General features: G+C 36.3%; 1 protein-coding gene across 1 annotated transcript; it reads left to right on the top strand.

Moving 5' to 3' along the window:
• Window positions 1–1,082: 1,082 nt before the first annotated feature.
• On the top strand, window positions 1,083–22,316 carry LOC121857148. Its single transcript, XM_042353039.1, has 7 exons — window positions 1,083–1,747; window positions 5,472–9,332; window positions 10,645–10,728; window positions 12,780–13,511; window positions 14,613–16,705; window positions 20,283–20,376; window positions 20,879–22,316. Exons 2-7 carry the CDS (start codon window positions 5,502–5,504, stop codon window positions 21,011–21,013), a joined length of 6,969 nt encoding a protein of 2,322 aa, XP_042208973.1. The 5' UTR covers window positions 1,083–1,747; window positions 5,472–5,501; the 3' UTR covers window positions 21,014–22,316.
• The last annotated feature ends 637 nt before the right edge of the window (window positions 22,317–22,953 follow it).

Below are 22,953 nucleotides of genomic sequence, written 5' to 3'. Positions count from 1 at the left end.
GTCTGGTCTTGAAAGATTTCACACTCGGTGCTGTCACAACACTTTCTGGCAGATTGTTCCAAGAGTTCACAATTCTCACTCCGAAAAAGTTTGCCCTCACAGTTTTCTGGATTTGTGGCTTCTTCAATCTTGAGCTGTGACCCCTTGTGGGGCAAGCGTCCGCCAGCTCCAAGTAAGGACACTCGACTGAGTAGTGCCCTTTGAAATGCTTATACACTTCAATTAGGCCACCCCTTGCCCGTCTGTACTATAAGTTAGGCAAGTTCAGGTGCTCCAATCTCTCAGAGTAGTTGAGGTGTCGAAGTGCAGGCACCAGTCTGGTGGCCCTCCTTTGGCCCTCTCGGGGACCAGACAGGGTGACAGTACTCCAGATGGGGAAGCACCTCACTCTTGAAGATCGTTATGAGGGACGGACCGTCTAGATATCTGAATGATCTTAGACCTAATAAATTTTTTGCCTGATTCACCTTCTTCTCGCAATGGCCTGAGAACTTCAGCTCATTGTCACCATACACACCTAGGTCCTTCTCACATTCAGTCTCAACTAATGCAGTTTCTTCATCCCGTTGCGACATATGATACACCTCCTTACCGTTGGTACGCCCCAGGTGCATCCTCTTATACTTCGTGATATGGAATCTCAGCAGCCATTTCTTCGACCATTCTTGGAGCTCACAGAGATCCTTCTGCAGCTCTTCACAGTCCGCTTGGTTCTTGATTTCCAAAATAACTTGGAGTCATCCGCAAACATTTGTATGGAGGAGTATACAACATCAGGCATGTAATTTATGAAATGAACAAACAACAACGGGCCCAATACACTGCCCTGTGGTACAGTGGTACCCTGCTTGTGACACGTACAAATGATGATTTCGTGCCATTCATCACCACACACTGCTTGCGGTCATGTAGAAAGTCTTCTATCCACGTTAGGACATTTCCCCGAATTCCGTACCCTTCCAGTTTGATTTTCAGCCTTTCATGGGGTACACTGTTCAAAGCCCATTAGCCCACCTGGGCACAGGTCATTTTATAATGACCTACATCAAGGCCTGGGGGGCTGGCGAAAATGTAATAATAATAATACAGTAATAATGATAAAAGTTAATAAAAATAAATAATAAAAATCAGAAATAATAATACTAGTAAAAATTAATAAAGGGATCCAAAGCAGCAATGTGTGTTTATAATTACTATTATTATTATTATTTAACAATGTGTAGTGGTAGCATATTTAAGCATTGTATAGTGATGAAAATTGTGAAATGTAAGCTTTTGTGAGTTTTTGAGACTTTATGATAAAGTTTTGAACAGTAGTGGGAATACCTATGTACAATTTATGGTGGTTTGTGTGTCTTTTTGTAATTATTTACATCCGGAGGGCATGATTTTATAAGATATAATAAATGCTAGAATAATTGCTGTACGATAATTCATATGATCAAATGTTCCATGAATAATATAGGCGATAAATAACTGTGCGCTAAATCATAATACGCATGTAGGTCAAATGCCAAACGTTAAATTTTGTTTAGTACCTAATAAAATTTAAGTTGTATTTACAAAACACAAGTAAAATGATCAGAGTTTCGTATTGAAATTTATATATTTGATAAAACTGCATGGATTAGTGATGTGTATATGTCATTAATATCAATCAACACTGAAGGTTTGGCACCGGAGGAACTGTTGTTGTGTACACAGAGCAGACGACAACAACGAGTGTCGAGCTGGAAGGCTGGGTGAGGTGAGTCATGTAATAAATACCTCTTAATTCTTGTTTAATATTTACTGATTTAATTGATTTTTCAGTTTATAAATAGTAACTTCGTATTCATAGTTTTTGCCACAAGAAATTAGATTGGTTTCTCCATCCAGAGTGTATAGTATGCTCTGAAACTAATTTGGATCAACATGGGGCATCATGCTTTTATCAACACACGTTTCGTCATTAGTTTATTGTCAGTGAAATGTCCAAAATATTAAATATAATAATGTACCTTATTTGGTGATTTTTTTCATTGTTAAGTAACATAGGAGGAAAATTCCTGAAGAACTCTGCTAGCTTACCACTAAATTTACAAGAAATTTACAATGACAGTGGTTCAGAATTGACCATGGAGTCGAAATAACTTACTACTAATGACACAATCCGATAAAGATTATTAAAAAAATAATGCAATGTGTAATACAGTAGCTTACAACATTGTCATGCTAGGTTTATAGGTAAATTTGTAGTTTCGACCAACCACTTCTCTTGAGTTGAACAGTGTGTTTTTCCGATGGTTTAGACAATTTTAAAACATTTTTCTTCTATGACGTTTCCATCGTAAATGAATTAAATATATCAGGGGCGGAGCCCCCCGGTTAGGAGGTTAGGTTAGGTAATTTTATGTAATTTGCGAGAAAAACGTCATAAAAGAAAAGTGTCTTAAAATTTTATAAACCATCGGAAAAACACAGGTAAAATTTCAGATTACAGCAACCAAGGAATCTGATAAAAAAATGTGTTACCTAACCTAACCTGATGTAATATTTGTAAATAATCATAGAAAAATTAGTTCTATCGATTGAGTGTAGTGAATTTCCAGAATTTGTGGTTGCTGTTTACTGCAATATTACCAAAACACATTGCTCAACTCGAGAACTGTGGTTGGTCGAAACTACATATTGACCGTCCTATACATTCATGGCACTACGGTAGTTAAATCAAATGAAGGTAATAGTCAAGGACAGGGGCCGGGTTAACCAGCTACCAAACTAAATATATCTATACAGTATAAGAAAACTTTATATTATTTTATGACAGTTGTGTCCCGTAACCAGCAACTTAAAGATATTCTATATCAGATAAATGCTTTCTTACCTTTAAAATCCCTAAAGTAATATTTAACAACAATTGTTCAGGTTATCCAGCTACCCAATGAAAAATGTGTATTGAATAAAGATTACTGTACTTATATTTCTTAATTCAAAGCTAAAGCAAATTGTGTGAAGGAGTACTAGTATAGGTAGTACTTTTCCTTATTTGACTTTTCACCTAATATGAGGATGCTGCTGTCACCCTCAGGATTGATGCCTTATTGCATGTGTCAAATGCAAAGACCATATTTACTTTGATCTTCCTCGCCACTGATCTGCTTGTTAGCCACTTGGACGGTTGATCACGTCAGCTATCATTGCATTAACTTACCAGGTAAACTGACATTTGCCCACATGTGTGTTGGTTCACATGTATCGCCAAACTAATAGTGTAGTATAGTACATAATATCATTATGAAAATTTAGTCTTACCTACTACACTATTATCAAGACTGTAATAAGTGTCATCCTTTTGGGGGATATTGTCATGATTATTCTTAGCGTAAGAAAGAATATTTTTTCATTGTCAGGTATTTAAAATTTGGGTAAAGTTTCTGATGCTGCTGCCACTGTTGTTTTTCCTTAATAGTGAGTATGAAAGAGAACATTGTTATTATTAATGTTTATGAAACAGTTAGCCAACAGTGCCTCTTGATGCTCACTCAAATAATAATAGCGGCAGCCTTCTCATACAGTGCTATTCCTTTACCTGATTTTGGTTTATTCTTGATGTCAGAAATGAATTTTCTTTAGGTATTTTTCAATAGGTGGCTGGTTAACTTTGACCATTGTCCTTATATTGTACAGGTATAATATTACCGAGCCCAAAAAGATGTGTAGAAATAAGTTTTTTGTAATAATATTTTTACAGCTTAAACAATGGATATGTCCCCTCGCATGCGAGCATAGAATAGAATGGATTTTTTTTTTTTTAAATAATATTTCGAGAAGCTTAATCTTTCACATTTTGGGGAGCTTTACATGAAAGCACTTATCTTCTGTAGAATAATTTCTTCAAATTGCTGGTTAAGGGGCACAACCATTGTAAGTACAGTGTTATATTATGCTGTTCTGAAAACATAGCCTATTTCTTCGCTCAAGAATAAAGCAAATTTGGGTAACAGAAAAGCACTTCGTATTTGTTTTCCCCTAATTTTTCTCTTAAATGAAAGTGCTCTGTGCTAGCCACCTGAGGATAACATCATGTTTGTTTGTTGTGCTTCTCTCAATTGTTTATGTGAAGAGGAGAAATGTTTCATAGACATTACAGTACTAATGCTATTCTGTTTCATACTCACTAAGAAACAACAGTAGGATGTTTAGAAAATTATTATCTAGATGATGATGATAATTTCTTTTACATTAAGACTAAAAATATCCCCAAATAGGACAAATAATAGGATTTGTGATTTTGGTAATACTGTACGGTACTGGGTAATATTAGTTTGGTGATACAAGCACTCTTCCTAGCAGCAGTGTCCTTTCCATACATGCGAACACCTCCAGTGAATGTTATTACATTATACTGTACAGTATATACGGTGTTATGATTTATCGTAGATAAGTACAGATATTGTATATTATTTTTTTAGGTTATGTTAGGTTTGCTTAGGAAGATTGGTATGGAAAAGAAGTTCATTCTGACTGTGAAGCATTCCGTAGCTTAACATTTTGGGTCAGTTGGCTGTAACAGTTGGAGTGCAAACATGGTGTCGTGAAGCAGACAACAGGTACAGAGCATCTTTATATACAGTACAGTACAGGAAAAACTAGGGGAAAACAAAATACGAAAAGTGTAATTTCTCCACCAAATTTGGTTTATTTTTGAGGAAAAAAGTACTGTACAGTAGTTTTCTTCTACAGGTATTGAGATTTTTCAGTAGATAGCTGGTTAACCCAGAATCCTCTCCTTTATCATTACAAATTTGAACTGTGATTTTAGCAGAACAAATCTCAATGCTGTATTACTGTATTTAGGCTATGGTGTTAGTTTGTTATAAAAATTGTTTACTGTACTGTACACTATCCTCATTTGAGAAAGAATCTACACTCTTGGTGTAGAAAATAATAACACACAAGTGACAAAGTTTTAATGTAATGTGGAGGTGGAGACTTTTATCTGTTAATTAATTATAGGGAGATATGAGAAGAGCTTATCTTGGTAAATGTGGCACCCAGTGTGATTTCGGTGTTAAGATTTAGAAAAATATCTTGTGGAATTTAAATAGAAGGTAACGTGCAGAACTCTGCTTCAATCATTTGCACATTTATGTACTGTACACATGTTAATACTGTATACAGGACAGTCAAAAAGGTTCATCTATAGTGAAGTTAATTAACTGCTCAATGAGATATGATAACATCTTGATGTAATTTCATACAAAACTTTATTAGCTCATGAGAGACTTGTACAGTATATGTTTGTTCAATATGGTAGGATAAAATTGCTTTTTTATTTCATGCACATTCTAGATTTATTGCAATATGAAATCCTTTACCATGTTAATTATATTTTGATAAACTGATAAATTTGTTGATTGGATGAATGTTTTGAAATAAGTAATTTAATTTTTCTTCAAAAATTCACCAATAATACGGTACCTTTCCAGAAATCCCTGGGATGGTGAGAATATGGCCTAATGTCGAGTGATGATGACACAGCAGAGGAAATTGAAGAAGAAATCTATGAGCACAGTGAAGAAGCAGCACGGAGCCTCTCTGAATCAAAAGGAGAATCCCTTGTGTTCTCCCTTATAGATGTACAGGAAGAGGAAACAACCACTGCTGACAACTGGTTGAGTTTAAATGAAGCTGCTTCAGGAGATGAGTACAAAAGAATTGTGAATACACAGTCTCTCTCTACAGGTGCTGAGAGTCATAATGATAATTTAGGAAATAATTTTCAGGATTTTTTGGTAAAAAAAAATGAAAATGGCTCAAGAGATAAAGAGGCGGGAGAGGAGGAGGTGGTGCCAAAGAAACCACGTAAATCTTTATTCCAGCACAAGGGTGAACAGCTGTATCCTCAAATTTTTAAGGGCATTTCAGGAAGTGATAAGCTAATTTCTGCAGATCCTTCTCCAGTATCCAGTGACTGGTCTGTTGAAAGTTTCAGAACTCACAGCACTGGCAGTAATTGTGAATACATTAAAGACAGATCAGTGAGTGAGGTATCAGTTAGTATTCCAAAGTTAAGTGTCTTTTCTTTAGGTACTGCTCATAAAGTTAGCAGCTTAGTTAAACAATTTAGTTGTGACATTGAGGAAACAAGTGATAAACCTACTGAATCAGCTCCCAGGCGACACTCTTTACCTGTAGAACTTTTCCAAGGTACGTCTGTAGAATGTGATTCATTAATATCATTACAGCATGGTAAGCAAAGGCCTCCAGTATCAGAGGAGAGCTCTGCTTCATGTGCCAGTAAAGATTGTGTGTCTAGTATGGTATGTCATTTTGATTGGCAAGAAAAAAGGGAACATGCTTCCGACATAGGTTCAAAAAACTCACTCAGGAAGCTTGGTCAATTATCTCCCAGAGTAAAGGCTTCTGTGGAAAAAATTGATGCTTGTTTGTCAAGAGTCTCATTACCGGACTCACAAGTAATTATTGAAGAAAGAAAGATTCTAAAGAACAAAGAAAATATCACTTTTAGAGAAACTGCAAAAAAGGTAATGAAGCTTTTATGCTCAAGTCAAAAGGAGAACACTCCATGCCATAAAACTAAGTTAAAAGAATCATTACATAAGATTGATAAAGGCAAAGAATTCCCTAAAGGAAGAGTAAAGGATAAGAGTGAGTGTGAATTCTCATTCTCACACAGTATTTCAAGCATAGCCTCACCAGTAAAGTCCATGCGGACATATAGTAAAAAGGGAAATGACAATAATGAAAATATAAATGTAATAGATGAAGCCACCACATATGACACAGAGGAAGAAGTAGAAGATATGCCAAAAGAATTAGAACAGGATGCGATAAGTTGTATAAATAAAGATACTAAACAGAGAGATAACAGTAATGAAAGTCGTAATGTCATAGATGAAGCCACCACATATTACACAGAAGAAGAAGTAGAAGATGAAGATATTCCACAAGAATCGGAACAGAATGTGATAAATTGTGTAGATAAAGAAAGTGATGACTTACTTGTGATTGAAGACACGGTATTAAAAGCAACCGATCCTAATATTTCAGAGCCTCCTGAATTAGCTGAAATATCTTGTGCCAGTAGTGGAAAAGTTAATGGCTGTACCTCCAGAAATAGCCTCTCAGAATCCTTAGAAAATAAAATCTCAATTGGTCATAATATAAGTCCAGAAGACAACAGAGATGATGAAGTTATCCTCTCCAATGACAAGGTGGTCAAAATTCCCCCAAAACATGGAGATGGTGTTGACAGCCTTCATTCTACTTTATTTGAAGCTGAAAATATGAGTCACTTGTCAGAAAGCATTGTTCAAACAGCATCAAGTTTACATTCTGATGCTTGTGATGGAAGGGAGAGTAATTTAGAGATCAGAACAGGTGATGCCATTAAAAAAGATAGTATTTGTGGATCACCGTCAGACAAAGGAAAAGAGAAAGGTGTCCCAGAAGATTCTGAATGTCTTAGTGGGAATGAATTCCTTTTAAGCATAGAAAATGAATCTTGTGATGAACTTATCAATATTGATTTTGACCATTCTGGAGATGAAATATTTGATGATGAGTTCTCTGATGCTAGTGAGATTGTCCTAGAATTTATAAGCAAGTCTCCCATCTCAGCCATAACAGAGAGAACAGAAGAGTCAGGGCAGGAAAGCGAAAATCAGAACTCTCGAATAGAAAGCGAGTCTGATTTGTGTTCTGCTTACATTCAGAATTCTTTGGAACAGACAGGTAATAATACTATATCTGGAAATGAGTGCCAAAATAATGAACAGAAAGTGACCAAAGCAAGTGCCATAGGTCCCCTAAGTGGAAAACACTTTCCATCCCTTCCCCTTAACATAGTTCATGATGATTCTAGTCAGTTTACTGGTACTTCCTCTGTCCAAGGGGGAAGCTTAGTACAAACACAGGTTTCAATACAAACAAGCAGTGAATCTGTGCATCCACATTCTAGTCAGAGTTCAACTATAGTAGTTGGCCAGTATAGTTCCAAACCTGGAACAAAATCAAAACTACCAATGTTAACCAGTAACATCAAATTTGACAAGACAATGGAGAAGAATGCCACACCACCCTTGTCTCCCACAACTAAGATTCCTGGTCCTTTGCGAGCCTCTTTACACCGCAATTCATCCAGAAGTCTTCATAATTTAGCTTCAAACTATGGACCAAGATCAAGAAATCAGGGATTGCATAATCGGTCTATAAGTGTAAGCAGTGATAATTTAGAGGGGAACTGCCTGAGAGCAAAGTCTCTGTCTCCAGGCCCTATTCCTAAGCAGAAAATTAGATGTGGGTCTGAGTCTGGAGGTCAGGGTAATTTGAACCGTCGGTGTATCAGTGCCATAGCTCTGAATGAGGAAGAGAATCATGTCAATTTAAAAAGAAACAGGAGTTTTAGCTTAAACAAATTAAATAGGTCTAGGAGCTCCAGTATGACGAGCATAGCCAGTTCCAAGAAAGTTGACTATAGTCAAGTCACAAGTAAAGTTCGACAATATATTAAGGATATGAAAGATAAAGATTTGAGAAATTCTACGAGATCTCTTCCTTCTACTCCAGCAAGAAAGAAAATGCAGCTGGTAACTAATGAAGCAATAGTTTTGGATGAAAAGCTATTAAGGGAATTATCAAAGTATAATGAAGAGAAGATGCCACATGATATAAGAAAGATAAGAGACCAGATTATTGGGGAAAAGGGTGATCCTAAAAGGCTCGAGGAAATTCTGAAATTATTGATTTGTGAACGAAAATCACGCTATGCGAGTGATACTACTCTTGCTGCTCTGCAACTACGTTATGATAACCTGAATGCTATGTTTGCCGAAAAGCAAAATGAAATTGACCGACTTCGTTTTCACAAGGATATACACATTAATAAGGAGTACTCTTTTACTATTAAGACTCAAGAAGAAAGGAGAGATAATAGTGGTAGATCTTCACATAATGAAACGCCTCCACTTACACCAAGCAGATCACTGCACCATTATCTTAGCTCACCAAACTTATCAGGGAGGAGATCGTCTTACCAAGTGACTCCCCCAAACACACCAAACATAAGGTCTCTGTCACCTACCTTAACCTGCTTCAACTTCATTAAGAACACCTCCACACCCATTGTGGATCCAAACTGGAACTTTGCCTATGACCCGAGCAGTTCCTGTGTACTCCAAGACAGCCTTCCAAGGGATGCACCAAGAGATCATCATTCTCCGGAAGCTGACCAAGATAAAAACAAGGACTTGGAAAGGACAGAATCTTCCCTTGAAGGAGTCTCTCTACAGTCGTGGATGAAGGATGCTAACAACATTTTAAAGAGGGTAAGTTGATACAATAATTATGGAGAAACTGTTTATATGAAGTACAGTATTGAAAATTTATTATAGCAGCACTTCTTATTCAGTAAATGTGATTCACGTTTAATGAATATAATCTAATACAAGTGATTCATGCTCAACTTTTCTTCTAGTTCTGGAGAATGTTTGAATACAGAACACCTTTAAGTACAGTATGTTAATCACTATATTGTACACTTTTCCATTTGTCTTAAGCTTGCAGTTTTTCACCAATGAATTAATCTTTGTTAGGAACAGGTCTTGATGTAGTACAGTACTGTAACTCAACGTACAAAATTCTCTCTTTTTTAATAATTGGAATCAATACCAAATTGTTTCATTGCCATAAAACTGCTAGTGATTTTAATATTTGTTTGTATTTGATTATAAAATATACAGTACTTGTACATTTCATTCTGAAAGTTAGCACAGTAGCTACGTACCAACAATATTTAAAATGAAGAAATTCGGTATTAGCTTCTTTCTTCATTCATTATACAGCACTGTACAGTATAAAAGTTTACTCCTTAAACATTCAAGATACTGTATTTTCATCCAACTACTTGAGGTACATTTAGATAATTACTGTACTGTACTGTATCAGACTTCTCGTACATACAGTGTACAGTACTGCTCCAGATTTTTTTCCCGGCACACAGATCACTTTAATAATACCGGGTATTGGTTTCTGTTTAATTTGGGCAAAAATTAGTTTCTTTATGTATGCATTCTTTAAGTTGAGATACAGTACCTGTATATGAGAAAATGAAGAGTTTCTCCATCATGTGCAGTACAGTAGTGACTAGATCAGCTGAAGGAAAAGAAACACTTGCAAAATAATAAAGATCATTGATTTTTATAATACTGTACAGTAATTGTTATTAATAGATTTCTAACATATTGTGAGAAGTCATAATGAGATTACAATATTCTTTATACTTTTGACAAGCTCAGTACTTGCCTGCAGTATTACCTCTGACCTCCTATGACTGCTGAATTCCATAGTATTACATGTGGGAATATTAGTATCAATCACTTAAACTGTATCAGCTATCATGTATGTCTTATTACAAATCTGAAGTAATATCTTATACTGTACAGTATACAGTATGCTGATAACCACAAAGGAAACAAGAAAACGTGAAGTTCCCAATCATGTTTTCTTGTTTCCTTTGTGGTTATCAGCATATACATGGGTCACACGCACTTACAGTAATTTATTCGCTTATACAGTACAGTATGTACAATACTGAGTTAGTACTGGTACTCTATCTACATTTTGATTCATATATTACAGGTAAAAGAGTTTGCCTTACTGGAGGGAAGTGCTGCGCTACAACACAGTGAAAGAAACATCATTTGGCATAGTATCCTACAGCAGGTATTGTACAGTATGTTCTGTTTGTGTCATCCATTTTTTTTTATTATAACCCCAGACTGGAAACACTCAGGGGATATAGTCATTGTTTGTTGATCTGTCTTTAGTTACCCAGTAATTGGTATCTGCGCAGTAAATTATACTGTACTGTATAAATAAGATCATTATACACAGATGTTCCACCCTGTTTAAAGTGATGTACATTGACACTGTTAATTTAACGCCGTCAATGGACGGCGGCAACTTTTTGTTCACGCTGACGCCATCAATTTTTTGGACAGGTGACGCTATAGGTGACGCAGTCAACTTTTCACCCGAGCGGAGTGTCAAGTATCAATTTGTTCTTCAACTTCAAAATTTGTTTTTTTTCCAAGTTTGATTTTCAATTATCTTGTTATAAAGACGTCCATGAGGGAGTTGTTCATCAAATACAACCCCCCATCCCCTCTAGTGCTGCCATGGGGTGCATGTTCTTCATGGGCAAGGACGTCTTGAGGCCCAAGCACAGCAGAATGAGCGACAAGCATTTTGAGATGCTAATATTCTTGCGGGGGAACAAATGAATAATTAAATTGATATAATATAAATCATAATAAATGATTAAAAATGAATGAATATTTTTTATTTTGCATATGTTACTCCCATACACAGGAGAATACGCGTAAAAATGATTGAATATTTTTTATTTTGCATATGTTACTCCCATACACAGGAGAATATGCGTTTCGGGGCTGCATTTGTACGCCACTGAAAACTCGTTGATGCTGACGCTAACGGCGTCAATTTATGAAATCGTTTATGCTGACGCTGACGGCATCAAATTTCTCGGCTGTTTATGCTGGCAGGGCCACTTTTTTTCGTTGACGCGTACAACACTGCCTGTTTATTTTGGTCTCTGTTTGGAGGAGTCAGCCTTTGATGTAAAACAAGTTGGTATAGTAGTTTGTATTCCCTCAATCATTTGGTGACGGATCAGGAAAAAACTTTTCTGGAAAAAGTGGTAACTGTTTTCCCTCATGATTTTGAATTTCAGTTTTTCCTATAACTGTATTTTATTTCATAGTGTTATTAGACCTTTCAACATGAATGCTTTTGAATCATTGGCTTAACATAAGAAAATATCTCTCACATGACAAAAGTGGTCAAGGTCCCACAACCTAATCTCATTGCTATGGTGCAGGACCCAAGGAATTTTGCTTCTTCATTGGTAGCATCTTGTGAAAAGATGTTTGAAAGAAGAGCTTCTGACTTCCTTTTATGTAGTGTAAGTACAGTACTGGAAAGCACAGAATGAGAGTCCAATTTTGTTCTTTCTTGTGAGAGGTTTGCTCCTTATTTTGGGTGCATTTGGGTTCTTCACTTGGCATATGACCACCTCTTCTCATTCTCCCAATTTGGTTTATGGGTTATAGGTTACAAATGAAGGATTTAGGTTTGAAATTCCTATTTTGTAGCCAGGAAGATGTCTAAAGGAATTGGATTCCCTCTTACTTGCATTAAAGGAATTCCTGAACAGGCAAGGAACTTGGACTCTCCTAGGAGTGATTGGGGTCTCAGAGTGAACATTCTCGAAGAATTTCAACTTCTAAACTGATTCCCCTCGGGTAGTTAAGGCAGCAACTGGATCCATATAGTTTTACTAAATTGCTAGGTAAGCTATGATGCATTTATCAGTTGTTTAATTACATTGTACTTTCAGATAACACCCACTATCATCAAGTGCTGCATACCTTGTGGTCACAGGCAGGCTTTACCCATAGGTGCTTGGTGGTAGACTCTTGCAGGTCATATTACTTGTATACTCATTTCCTGTTTCACAAAATTGGGATTTCATGAATCAATACACAGTATAGCTACATATATGAGGAGGGTGCTATCCAATATGACCAAACATCACAGGTTTCCCAGACTCCAGTTTCCTTCCGTTTTATATTGGAGAGACCAACTGCTGCCCAAAAGGCTAGTAAGCTGATAAGTGGCAATATGATAGAAAGAACAAATAAATATAATTTAAATTTTGATATATGCTAATATACATTTTTTATTTTTTACAGTACTGGTGTTTGTCATCACAGTTCCCAATGCTGACACTCCTGGCACCTGCAAAAGAGTCAGGCCAGCTGCTTCAGGAACTTGGACTGGCATTACAGGCCACTGCTTCTAGGTTTGATCTTGATCTTGTAATTGATAAATGTCAAAAGGGGGGTGAGGTGACTGTGTCTTGCCCAAACACAGTTTCTGGGGTTGATAAGAGGCGAGTGAATGAAAACCATATAAAAAACCTTTCTGCTGAGTTTAGGAAATTTAATCAAGATGGTAGAGGAAAAATTGGAACCAAAGAAATTGTCAGGGATGTAAGTGAACAACCACGTCTTAATTTAGAAAGTGAGGTGCATAAGACTCAAACTGAAAATAATCAAGAGAATGGTCGCCTAAGTCATGAGCAAAGGAGCCACACACCATTACAATATTCTTCAGTAAAACTGAAAAAGGAAGAGCATGGTTCAGAAATAGATATTAAGCTGAAAACAAGTTCAAAGAACATTATAACTCCGAAGAGTAAGAGAAGTGATGTTCCTGCTGTGTCTACAGATCCTCCCACTTCAATTAATCAAAATGATTTTAAGAAAAATAATAACATTCAAGAAACTGTACCAGTGGTGGGGTTGATCCCTCATATATTAGAAGGTCCCTCTGGCACAGATAAGATTGACATTAGTCCTTTGGCTGCTTGTAGTCCAGCACATTCAAGGGAATCCATGAAGACTGTTGGACCTCTGGAGAAGGCAAGTGTGTTTTTTCTCTTTCTCTCTCTCTATATTTACTATTTAATAGATGGTAATACAGACGGTTAACTATCCTAAGGTTATCATTATCGCCATCGTCAACTTTTTTTGGCCATTTTCCACGCTTCAATCTCTTGCAGCCTTTCTTGTCAGGTTCTTAACTCGTGTTATTTCTTACTATCTATCCCCCCTTGTCATTCTTGGCTTACCCCTTAGCTCTCCTCCCCTCCACTATTCTATTCATGCATCTCTTGACCCAGTTATTCTTCACTATTCCCTCCATGTGCTCAAACCATCTCAGCCTACTTCTGTACAAGACTTCACCCATAGTCTCACTACCCAACTGCTCTCTTAAGTCTGAACAGGGTTTCTTGTCTTTCATTGTCACTTTGCATATTCATCTCACCATTCTCATTTCAGTTCGCTGAAGTTGCATGTATTGTCTTTAAGTACCCATGGTTGACTGACATACAACATCACACTTCTCTTGCCAGTTACAGACATCTTTCCTCTCATACAGGGAATGTTCCCTTTTTGTTAATGAAAGCAGCAACTCCCTAAGCACTCTCCAACTACTTCTAACTCTTACAACTGATCTAGCTTTCGCATTGCCTTCTCACTGGTCATGTTATCCAGATGGCAGAACTTATTTACACAGTCCAGGGATATGTCCCCAATGTTGAGTTCCCCTGCCTTGCTAAGGCCACATGTTTACTTGTGAATAAATGACACTTAAAGTAAACAACGTCCTGCAGTCTGTCATCTACTCCTCTGCACCTTCCACTCATTGCACATTATTGAGTTGCTGTCAACACATTTCTTACAGACACCAAATGGCCATTTTCCACTTTCACCCTTGGTCCCTCACCCAATCACCCATACCAATTCTTAAATTCCTCCTCTACCACTTCATAACTTCCGGTATCTACAATTAGCACTAAGTCATCAGCATGCAACAGATTCCTCACTTTCCTCACCATTTACTCTCACAGTGATTTTTGTGCCCTCATATAATTTTAAAACTACTTGAACAAGACACCCGTCAACCCCGATTTTGAATTAATAATTTTTAAATTATAAATTTTCTTTATTTTGTATCAGGTAAAGTTATGGCAGGCATCACTGATTGATCCAGAAGTGCCTCATACCGCATATGAGTCCTCAAGTACCAGTCCAGTGCCTTCCATGCTATCGCTGAATTCCAGTCAACCCTTTGACATTCATGAAGATCCAAACAATAGTCTGACCAACCTCCATCTTGACTCTGCTCAATATCGCAACAGAACTGGTGTAAGCCTCCCACTAGACCATGCTACTGTTGTAGAAAATAAACAGATGACTCATCACCATGGCCACAGTATTGACTGCAGCTCTCCAAAATTAGAGAGTGATTTACCCAGGTGTTCTTGGAGGAGTAACAATGTAACCCCTCGCCTGCCATGGGGAAAGGCGATTAAAGTTCGTGACCTTGACAGTGGATGTCCTGGTTCAGAGCAGAGCACAAGGATGAGTCATAATGCTAGTTTAGATCAGCCAGAGCAGCTTGATATACCAAATTTTCTTTCCAGCTTAGATGCCACAAGTAACATTAATTTACAATCAATAATAAGGATAAAAGACCCACAAAAATGCTCATTTGAGAATGAAGAATATGTTAGTGATTGCATTTACAATGAGGCTGTTGATAAACTTGCATCTAGGAGTAGTACTCATACATTTTGTGGAGACAAAAATTCTGAATGTCATGCTGATGCAGCACCATCAAGTGACCTTATTGAAATGGCTTTTCCTGAATCTGAGGTATGCCAAATTAGAGAATCGGTGGATACTGACATTACTAGAAAATGCAGAACTTTATCTGGCAGCAGGAGTAGCAAAGGCAGCTCAAAAAACAAATTAGGTCAGTACTATGGACACAGTGAATCACAAGATGTCACACAGAAAACTGGACATGAGAGACTCCTCAATGATGACCACATTGTAAGAAATGATTCTCGAAGGGGAACAAAGAGCAATAACTCTGACCTGAAGGACACGAAAATTAATGAAGATGTTTTTAGCCAAGGTGGTGAGTTTAACAACAATACATCATATGTACAACAAAGGAGAATGTCTCAGAAAGAGTCTGAAAAAAGAACTGTTGAGGGAAAGGTAAAAAGTAAAGAATGGCAGACTGGCAGTAAAATGTCCTCGTCTGTAGGTATAGAACAGAATCAAGGTAATAATGTTATCTTTTCCCCTGTTAACCAGAATCCAAAAAAACAAACACAATCTTATAAATACAGTGCAAGATTTGTCAGTGGAAATATCTCTGATCAGTCAGAGATGTCTACAAGCTCTCGAAATTCTTCCTCAAATATTTATAACAATATATCTAAATTAAAACGAGATTTGAATATTATAAAATCACAGATGATGAATCTCACGAGTGAAGTCTTCCACAATAAGAAAACCAAAGGAGAAGGGAGCCAAACAAGTTCAAGTAATAAAACTTCCAAAATGAATAGGAGACAAAACCCACTTAAGGCACTGGATGTATCTCTTTATTCAGAAGACTCAGAACATGATTCATACATCACACCTCCAAGACTATCTCATGTACAAGCTTCTAAAGATCAAATGCATAGAAGTATCAGATCTAGGACTACTACACATACCAAAACTAAAAATAAAAATGTGAGTGAGGATTTTCATAATCATTACAAATCTCCAGTAGACTTGAACTACCAGGATTCTCAAGAAGATACAAGTATCCAATTTTCAAACTCTTCTTTAGAGAGGTTATCAGAATCTCTATTTGCTAATTCTAAGATGGATAACATACCCACGAGCACTCCTAAGAACAAAAAAAGTAATTCCAGAGAGAGAAAAAAAGACTCTTCTAGTCCAGTGAAGATCAAAATACATAGAGAGAGACTTAAAAGGAAAGAATCTCAAGCAGGTAATATAGAAAATACTGGAACTAAACAACATATGACAGATCATAAACGGACCTTGAAGACTCTTTCATTTGGCCACATTTGCTCGAAACATGCATCAGTTCAAACAGAAAATAGGGAGCCAATACAAACATCTAATGAAGAAATTATCACTGACGTTACTCAGGCCAAGGTCCAGGAAAACCAATCTGTCCAAGTTTCTGAAAATCACCGCCTAAGTACAACAGCACCAGTCATATACATTCATAACTACAAGTAAGTTTTTATGCATTGCCTGTCTAAGAGTACTGTGCAGTATTAGAGATCATATGTTTAGAATGATAGTTGTAGACAGAAAGTAGTTATGTCTTGTTCTCAGGTTGAATCTTATATAAGAGTTGAGACTTAATTTCCTTGTGTATGGTGTAGAGGAAAATCAATTATTTATAAAAACATAAATGTGAATGAAGACATTATTTCCATATAAATGAATTTAGAAGCTAACTTGTAAGGTATTCCATCACTGTGGAGATCTGATACTATTTGCCTCATTGAATAAGTGATAATGGTGATGTGAGAATGATTGTCTTTTGAATTGTGGTATAACTTAATGCTAGGTAAATAATTTGTTGGTATGTCATATGAATTTAGTGCAAACAGACAAAGCTTGTAGCTTGTGTCCAAAGGTCATCCTGTTTAGTGACAACCACACAAACGATGTAATGAACTGTGAGATGAATAAGTGATAATTTTGATGCAAGAATAACTAAATTCATTGAGTACAGTGCATAGTATAAGCTCATACTAGTTAAACAGTTTGTTGTTTTATTGTATGTTATTAATGCATACTGACGGTTTCCATAATTAGTGGACTCTATATGTCTCTTTTTATGTCCATATGAATTTTGCTTTGAAATTTTGCAAGAGATGTTAGGGAATAAAGCAAAGGGAAACATCTCCTGTTGAATTTGCTTAGGTTTTGCCAAGATGCGAGGGATTTAACAGAAAAATTACTCATAGCATTATTAAGTATTTTTCATCTCAAGATTTTAAGTGTAGTGTAAATGTCATGACACAGCTAAAAGAAAACTTTTATTGTACAAAATCGTCTTCCAGAAAATTATATATTTTCTTTGGATATTGAATCATGGTGTCACTGTTATTGTTCTGTCAGTGAGTTTCTCAGCTGAATTTCATGGTATTAATCACAGTTGCAGGAAGCATCTGACAGGGGCATTGACAGATTTGGCATTATATTGTAGATGATGGAAAGTGCTTGTCCAACACTTTAACTGATATAAAAGTTGTCTTATGATCAGGACTCGGTCCATTTTCTCCCATCATACTACTAGTACGTATTTTAATTCAAATACAGTACCTGTACTGTGTATATATATACTGTATATATAAATAGCTTCCCCCACCGGCTTTTTAATTTAACCAGAAAATGAAATATCCATTAGCAATGATTTTGTCAAATATTTTAATAAATAGTTCATTGTCATGAAGCATCCTTATCTTTAACAGCTGATAAAATGTTATCTCATTATTATCTAACTTTAACTTGTCAAAGCAGAGCCTTGATTATATTTCTTTATCAAATACTGTACACTGTACTGCAAGAAGTTAGGATGATGACTCGTATATAACAAGTACAGTAACTGTATACAGGATGGGATGATAGTTAAAATAACCTCCAGATATAGCTGTATTATAAGCAACTTCTCTTTACATTATAGTATTAAATAATAGTAACTGCATCCTACCCTCTACATTTACATTGTCTTAAGCTTCACGGGTAGGAGAATTTTATTTATCTCCTTTTATTGTATATTGAGCGTAGGAATGACGCAATACAACTCAGTCCAGCCCATAGTATACTATATAGAAAGAATGGAGATGGAACCAAAGTTGAATTTAAGTTCATTCAATGATGAAGAGATAACCAATTAGAAATATTATACCTGTACTGTATACAGATGTTAAAGTTGTTGGGATAGTCACAATAGGAATTACATATACGTACAGTAATAGTAAAGTTTGGAAGTGTGCAGATGAGAAAATTTATACCTATAATGTTTATTTAGGTATACTGCATGTTGATTCTTTTATTCCATTTAGTATAAAAAATGGATTTTTTTTTAGAGAATTGTACACCTACAGTAATCCCTTGTTTTTCGCGGGAATTACGTTCCTGAAACCCTGCGAAAAGCTAAAACCGCGAATACTCTTTTAGGAATCACTGTACCTGTGGCCACCAAACAGCTCAGGTAGGTCATGCACTTAACCACGCCATGCTCTCCACTCACGGCCCAGTGGTCACACTGATCTCTGATGCACTGTACCGGCATTTACTAACATAATTTTTTTAAACTAATCATATTGTAGTTAATAATGGAAAAACATTAACACAGTTATATGCAAAACAAATTATTTACAAGTAAATAAAAAAAAAAAATTATTTCGCTGAGGTCGGCAACACCCGCATTGCCAGTCTCTTTTTTTTCTTTTTTTTTCGGGGTTAACCCACCCGGGCACAGGTCACTGACCCACATTGGGGCCTGGGGGGCAAAAATGTAATAATAATAATAATAATAATAATAATAATAATAATAATAATAATAAACCATAAAGAAATACAAAAATGAAAAAAAGATCAAGAGTGAGAAACAATATATGTATGTTGTGTTGTCAATGGTAAGAGAAACAATTGAGACCCTGCAATTGTGTATGAATGAGGCAGAAAGTCAGATCAGCGACCCGGGACCTGGTCACAATTTTTCGTGATGCCATATGGCAGCAGGGTCTACCATTAGACACCACATTATGCTTCCAATATCTTCCCAGGCGGTAGTAAAGCTACCAAACAGGGAGGTACTACTGCCTGGGAAGATATTGGAAGCATATTGTGTTGTCTATGGTAGACCCTGCTGCCATATGGCATTACAAAAATTGTGACCAAGTCTCAGGTTGCTGATCTGACTCTGCCTCATTTACACACAATTGCAGGGTCTCATTTGTTTCTCTTACCATTGACAACACAACATAAATATATTGTTTCTCACTCTTGATCTTTTTTTCATTTTTGTATTTCTTTATGGTTTATTATTATTATTAGTATTTTTATTTTTATTACATCCCCCAGGCCCTGATGTGGGTCAGTGACCTGTGCCCGGGTGGGCTAATCCACGTAAAAAAAAAAAAACCTCCCTGTTTGGTAGCTACCTACCACCTGCTGTCCTGGCATCTGCCCGCCCTCACGCAGTCATTTCAGCCAGCCAGTCCTCTTCCACCCACATTCCTCCACTTGAAGACTTGTATTCTGACAAAAGACACAAATGAATTGTCATAGCTCATACCACCTCTGAGCTTGTCCAGTAAAACTGTTTTATCCGTTAAGGTCATCACTATTCTTGATCTCTTGGTCACTTTAGAGTCTTTGCTAGTAATATTTGCCTTTCATGAGGCTGGCTTACGTCCTGGAGCCATGTGGAATGCACGTGGGAGAACAAACAGAAGAGGTAATCACAGTAGCGTTCACAGTACGGTAGGTACGTGTGGACTGAGACTTCTTGGAGCAGCGGGTGTCAGGCGGGAAAGAGAGGCGTCTGTTTGCCGCACCGCACTGGTATTTTGAAAATGACGCAAAATTAAAAAATAAATTTTAAAGGATATTTTATATATATATAATTTTTTTGTAAAAAAACAGCGAATGGTCAAAACCGCGATAAAAAACCCAGAGAAAAACGCAGGATTACTGTACAGAGTATATGTATCTTTACTGTTTAGAGTATTTAATCTCTCTGTACCAGGCTGTTTAACTGTTAAGCACTGTAAATTATATATTTTATAGTTGTGGAAGTGAGACATCTAAGGTTTGTCCTGATGACACGGGGAAACACAAGAGTTCACAACATGGCAGCATTCATCGTAAACACAGGAGAAGCGTATGTTGAATAAAACTTCTCATTGTTCAAATTTAGTGTAGATTAGGTTGAAAGGCTTTTTTTTTTTTTTTTTTGCAAAGCTAGCTGCCTCGAGGGATAAGGCATGCTGGACCAATTCTCCAACCCAGGAAGGCACAGAAACAAGAGCTTCTTAGTTGAGGGTATACAACTAGGAAAGAATATTTGAATGGACAAGTCAGTAAATTTTTATTTTTGCAGTACAAATTTTTGGAGGAATTTTTGTGTTTATACCATATAACACGGTATGAAGATCTGGTCTTAAATATTTATATTACAGTACAGTACAGTAGATGTATTTAACTTTTATGTTTTGAATTTTTTTTTTTATTTAAACATCTGTATTTCTGGTAGTCTTGCCTTTTACAAGAAAAATTTTCAGGGACAGCAGGGAAGAAAAAGAGGCAGATGGATAACTGAAAAATATTAGGTTTTACTTGGCATTCATGTTTCTTTGTTTCTGAAAGACTTCATTCTATTTCAGGGTAGTGCTCAGGAACTGATGGTTTCCCTAGATGAGGCCACTACCTTAGCAGAGAGACTTCGGCTTAGATCGGAGAATATGTTATCGTACTTAAATTTACACCTTTCCGTCCATGATGATCCAAACCAGCCTTGAAGTACAAGTATTGCCTTGTTCTCTCAAGTACAGTGTGCCTTTGTATCTCTGGAAGAAGCTGTAGGGGATGTGGGATAGGTACTTGATCAGTTATCTTTTTGTTGCCACAACAATTGTAGCAGAGTTCCTGTATTATTGTCTACAGGTTAATGTGATATGAGAACTGCTTGTTAATGCTTCCTGTATTTACTTAAATCTGTAATGTACATGAAATACTGGTGACAGCAGATAATTCACATGTGTCTTGATGGCTCCAGATGAGAAGTATATTTAAAGAAAGTGGCATTACAGTATATCAAACTACAATTCTTGAAATCAGTGTCTAACTAGATTGATCAAAGCATATTGATATATTTGGAGAATTAAAACCTGGAATTAGCCTTCTCTCCTGTCTGTTATATACGGTACATGAGAAATAAGAGGAGATATTTGGGTAAATAATTCTCTTAAAGTTTGCTGTATACATAGGTGGGGAAGAGACATTGATATACAGGTATCCTTTGCTATATGAACGTTCACTTTACGAATATTTGCTTATATGAATATTCTATTCTTACACCTCTTACTACTACATACATGAAAGCTATTCTCACTTAGATGAATGGTGGCACTTACTCAGCCCTTACTGCTCTCACTTAAGGTTATGTACCAAATTTATATTTTACAGTACCTGTATTAATTCTATAGTGTTGGTACTATTTTGTATAGCATAGTTAGGTACTATTTTACAGTATATAGGTAGGGTGGGGTTTTATTGTGTGTGTGTGTGTGAACTGATATCATTATTTTTAGGTATAATATTGGGGGTTTTCTTGGTTTTGAGGAACCGAACCAATTTGTATAGCAAGGAATACCTGTATATAGTGCCAGATCATACAAATACAGTACTTAACTTTTATTTATTACATTGCATAATTGTGCTACTGTACAGTCATAGAATATTTATTTCTTAAATTTTAGTAACTAGTTGTTGAAAGACTTACGGTTTAATTTAATATCTAAAAACAGTTCAAAACACTGATATTGACTCTGCCCATTCTTTTTACTAAACATGATCAGTGTAAAACAACTAGTGTGTATGGCAGCATAGTTTTGAATGATCTTCATCTAGGTTTTAATCCAGAACAACTGGTTCTGATAGTTTCATTTATAACCAAAGCATACAATTCAGGCAAGTTTGATGCATCTTCCAAAAAAAATATTTATTATTATACAGCTCCTACTCGACTTACGACCACCCGGACATACGACCACTTCAGTCATACCAAAATTTTGTCAAATTACCTATTTTCAAGTCCCAACATCAGTGATTGCGCTGTGTACGACAAAATTTTCGTTTGTAATTCACTTTAAAATGGCTGGCAAGCTTAAAAGTAAGAGTTTTATGGTGCTGAGAAGAAAAAGAGACACCCATTTTAGATTTTCTATGTATTATTTAAGCATTTTCGACTTACCACCATTTCGACTTAAGACCTGGATTTGGGTCCCTAACCCCGATGTAAGTCAGGGAGGAGCTGTACTGTACAAGTATTTCCCAATCTTCTCTTGTAATTTCGATTTTATCTGCTGTGGGCTTAAAGCTAACCTATTGAAAAAAATAAAAATGAATGATAAGATAAGATGAAAATAATGTTTGAAGTAAATATAGATACTGTACTTGTGCCAAGTCACGACTTCACAAGCATAACGCAGATAGTAACAAGAGCACTGTACTGTATGTGCTTGACTGTTTGTAGAGTTGGAAAAAGATAAAACTCAACTCAGAAGTTACTGGCCTCCCATGACTGGTGGAATGTAGGATAACTGTGCTCACCCTGAACATCTTATTATTTATGCTATCTTTTTGCCAAAGTAATCAGAGATAAACCAAATAAGCTACAAAACAACATATTTTTAAGTTCTTGAATGAATATTTATTTCAGCAAATCTGATGTTATTTG

The sequence above is a fragment of the Homarus americanus genome, unplaced genomic scaffold (assembly GCF_018991925.1).
Source record: "Homarus americanus isolate GMGI-L3 unplaced genomic scaffold, GMGI_Hamer_2.0 scaffold20465, whole genome shotgun sequence".
NCBI lineage: Eukaryota > Metazoa > Arthropoda > Malacostraca > Decapoda > Nephropidae > Homarus > Homarus americanus.
Note: the sequence above shows the minus strand (reverse complement) of the source record. Positions and strands in the feature narration are given on the sequence as shown.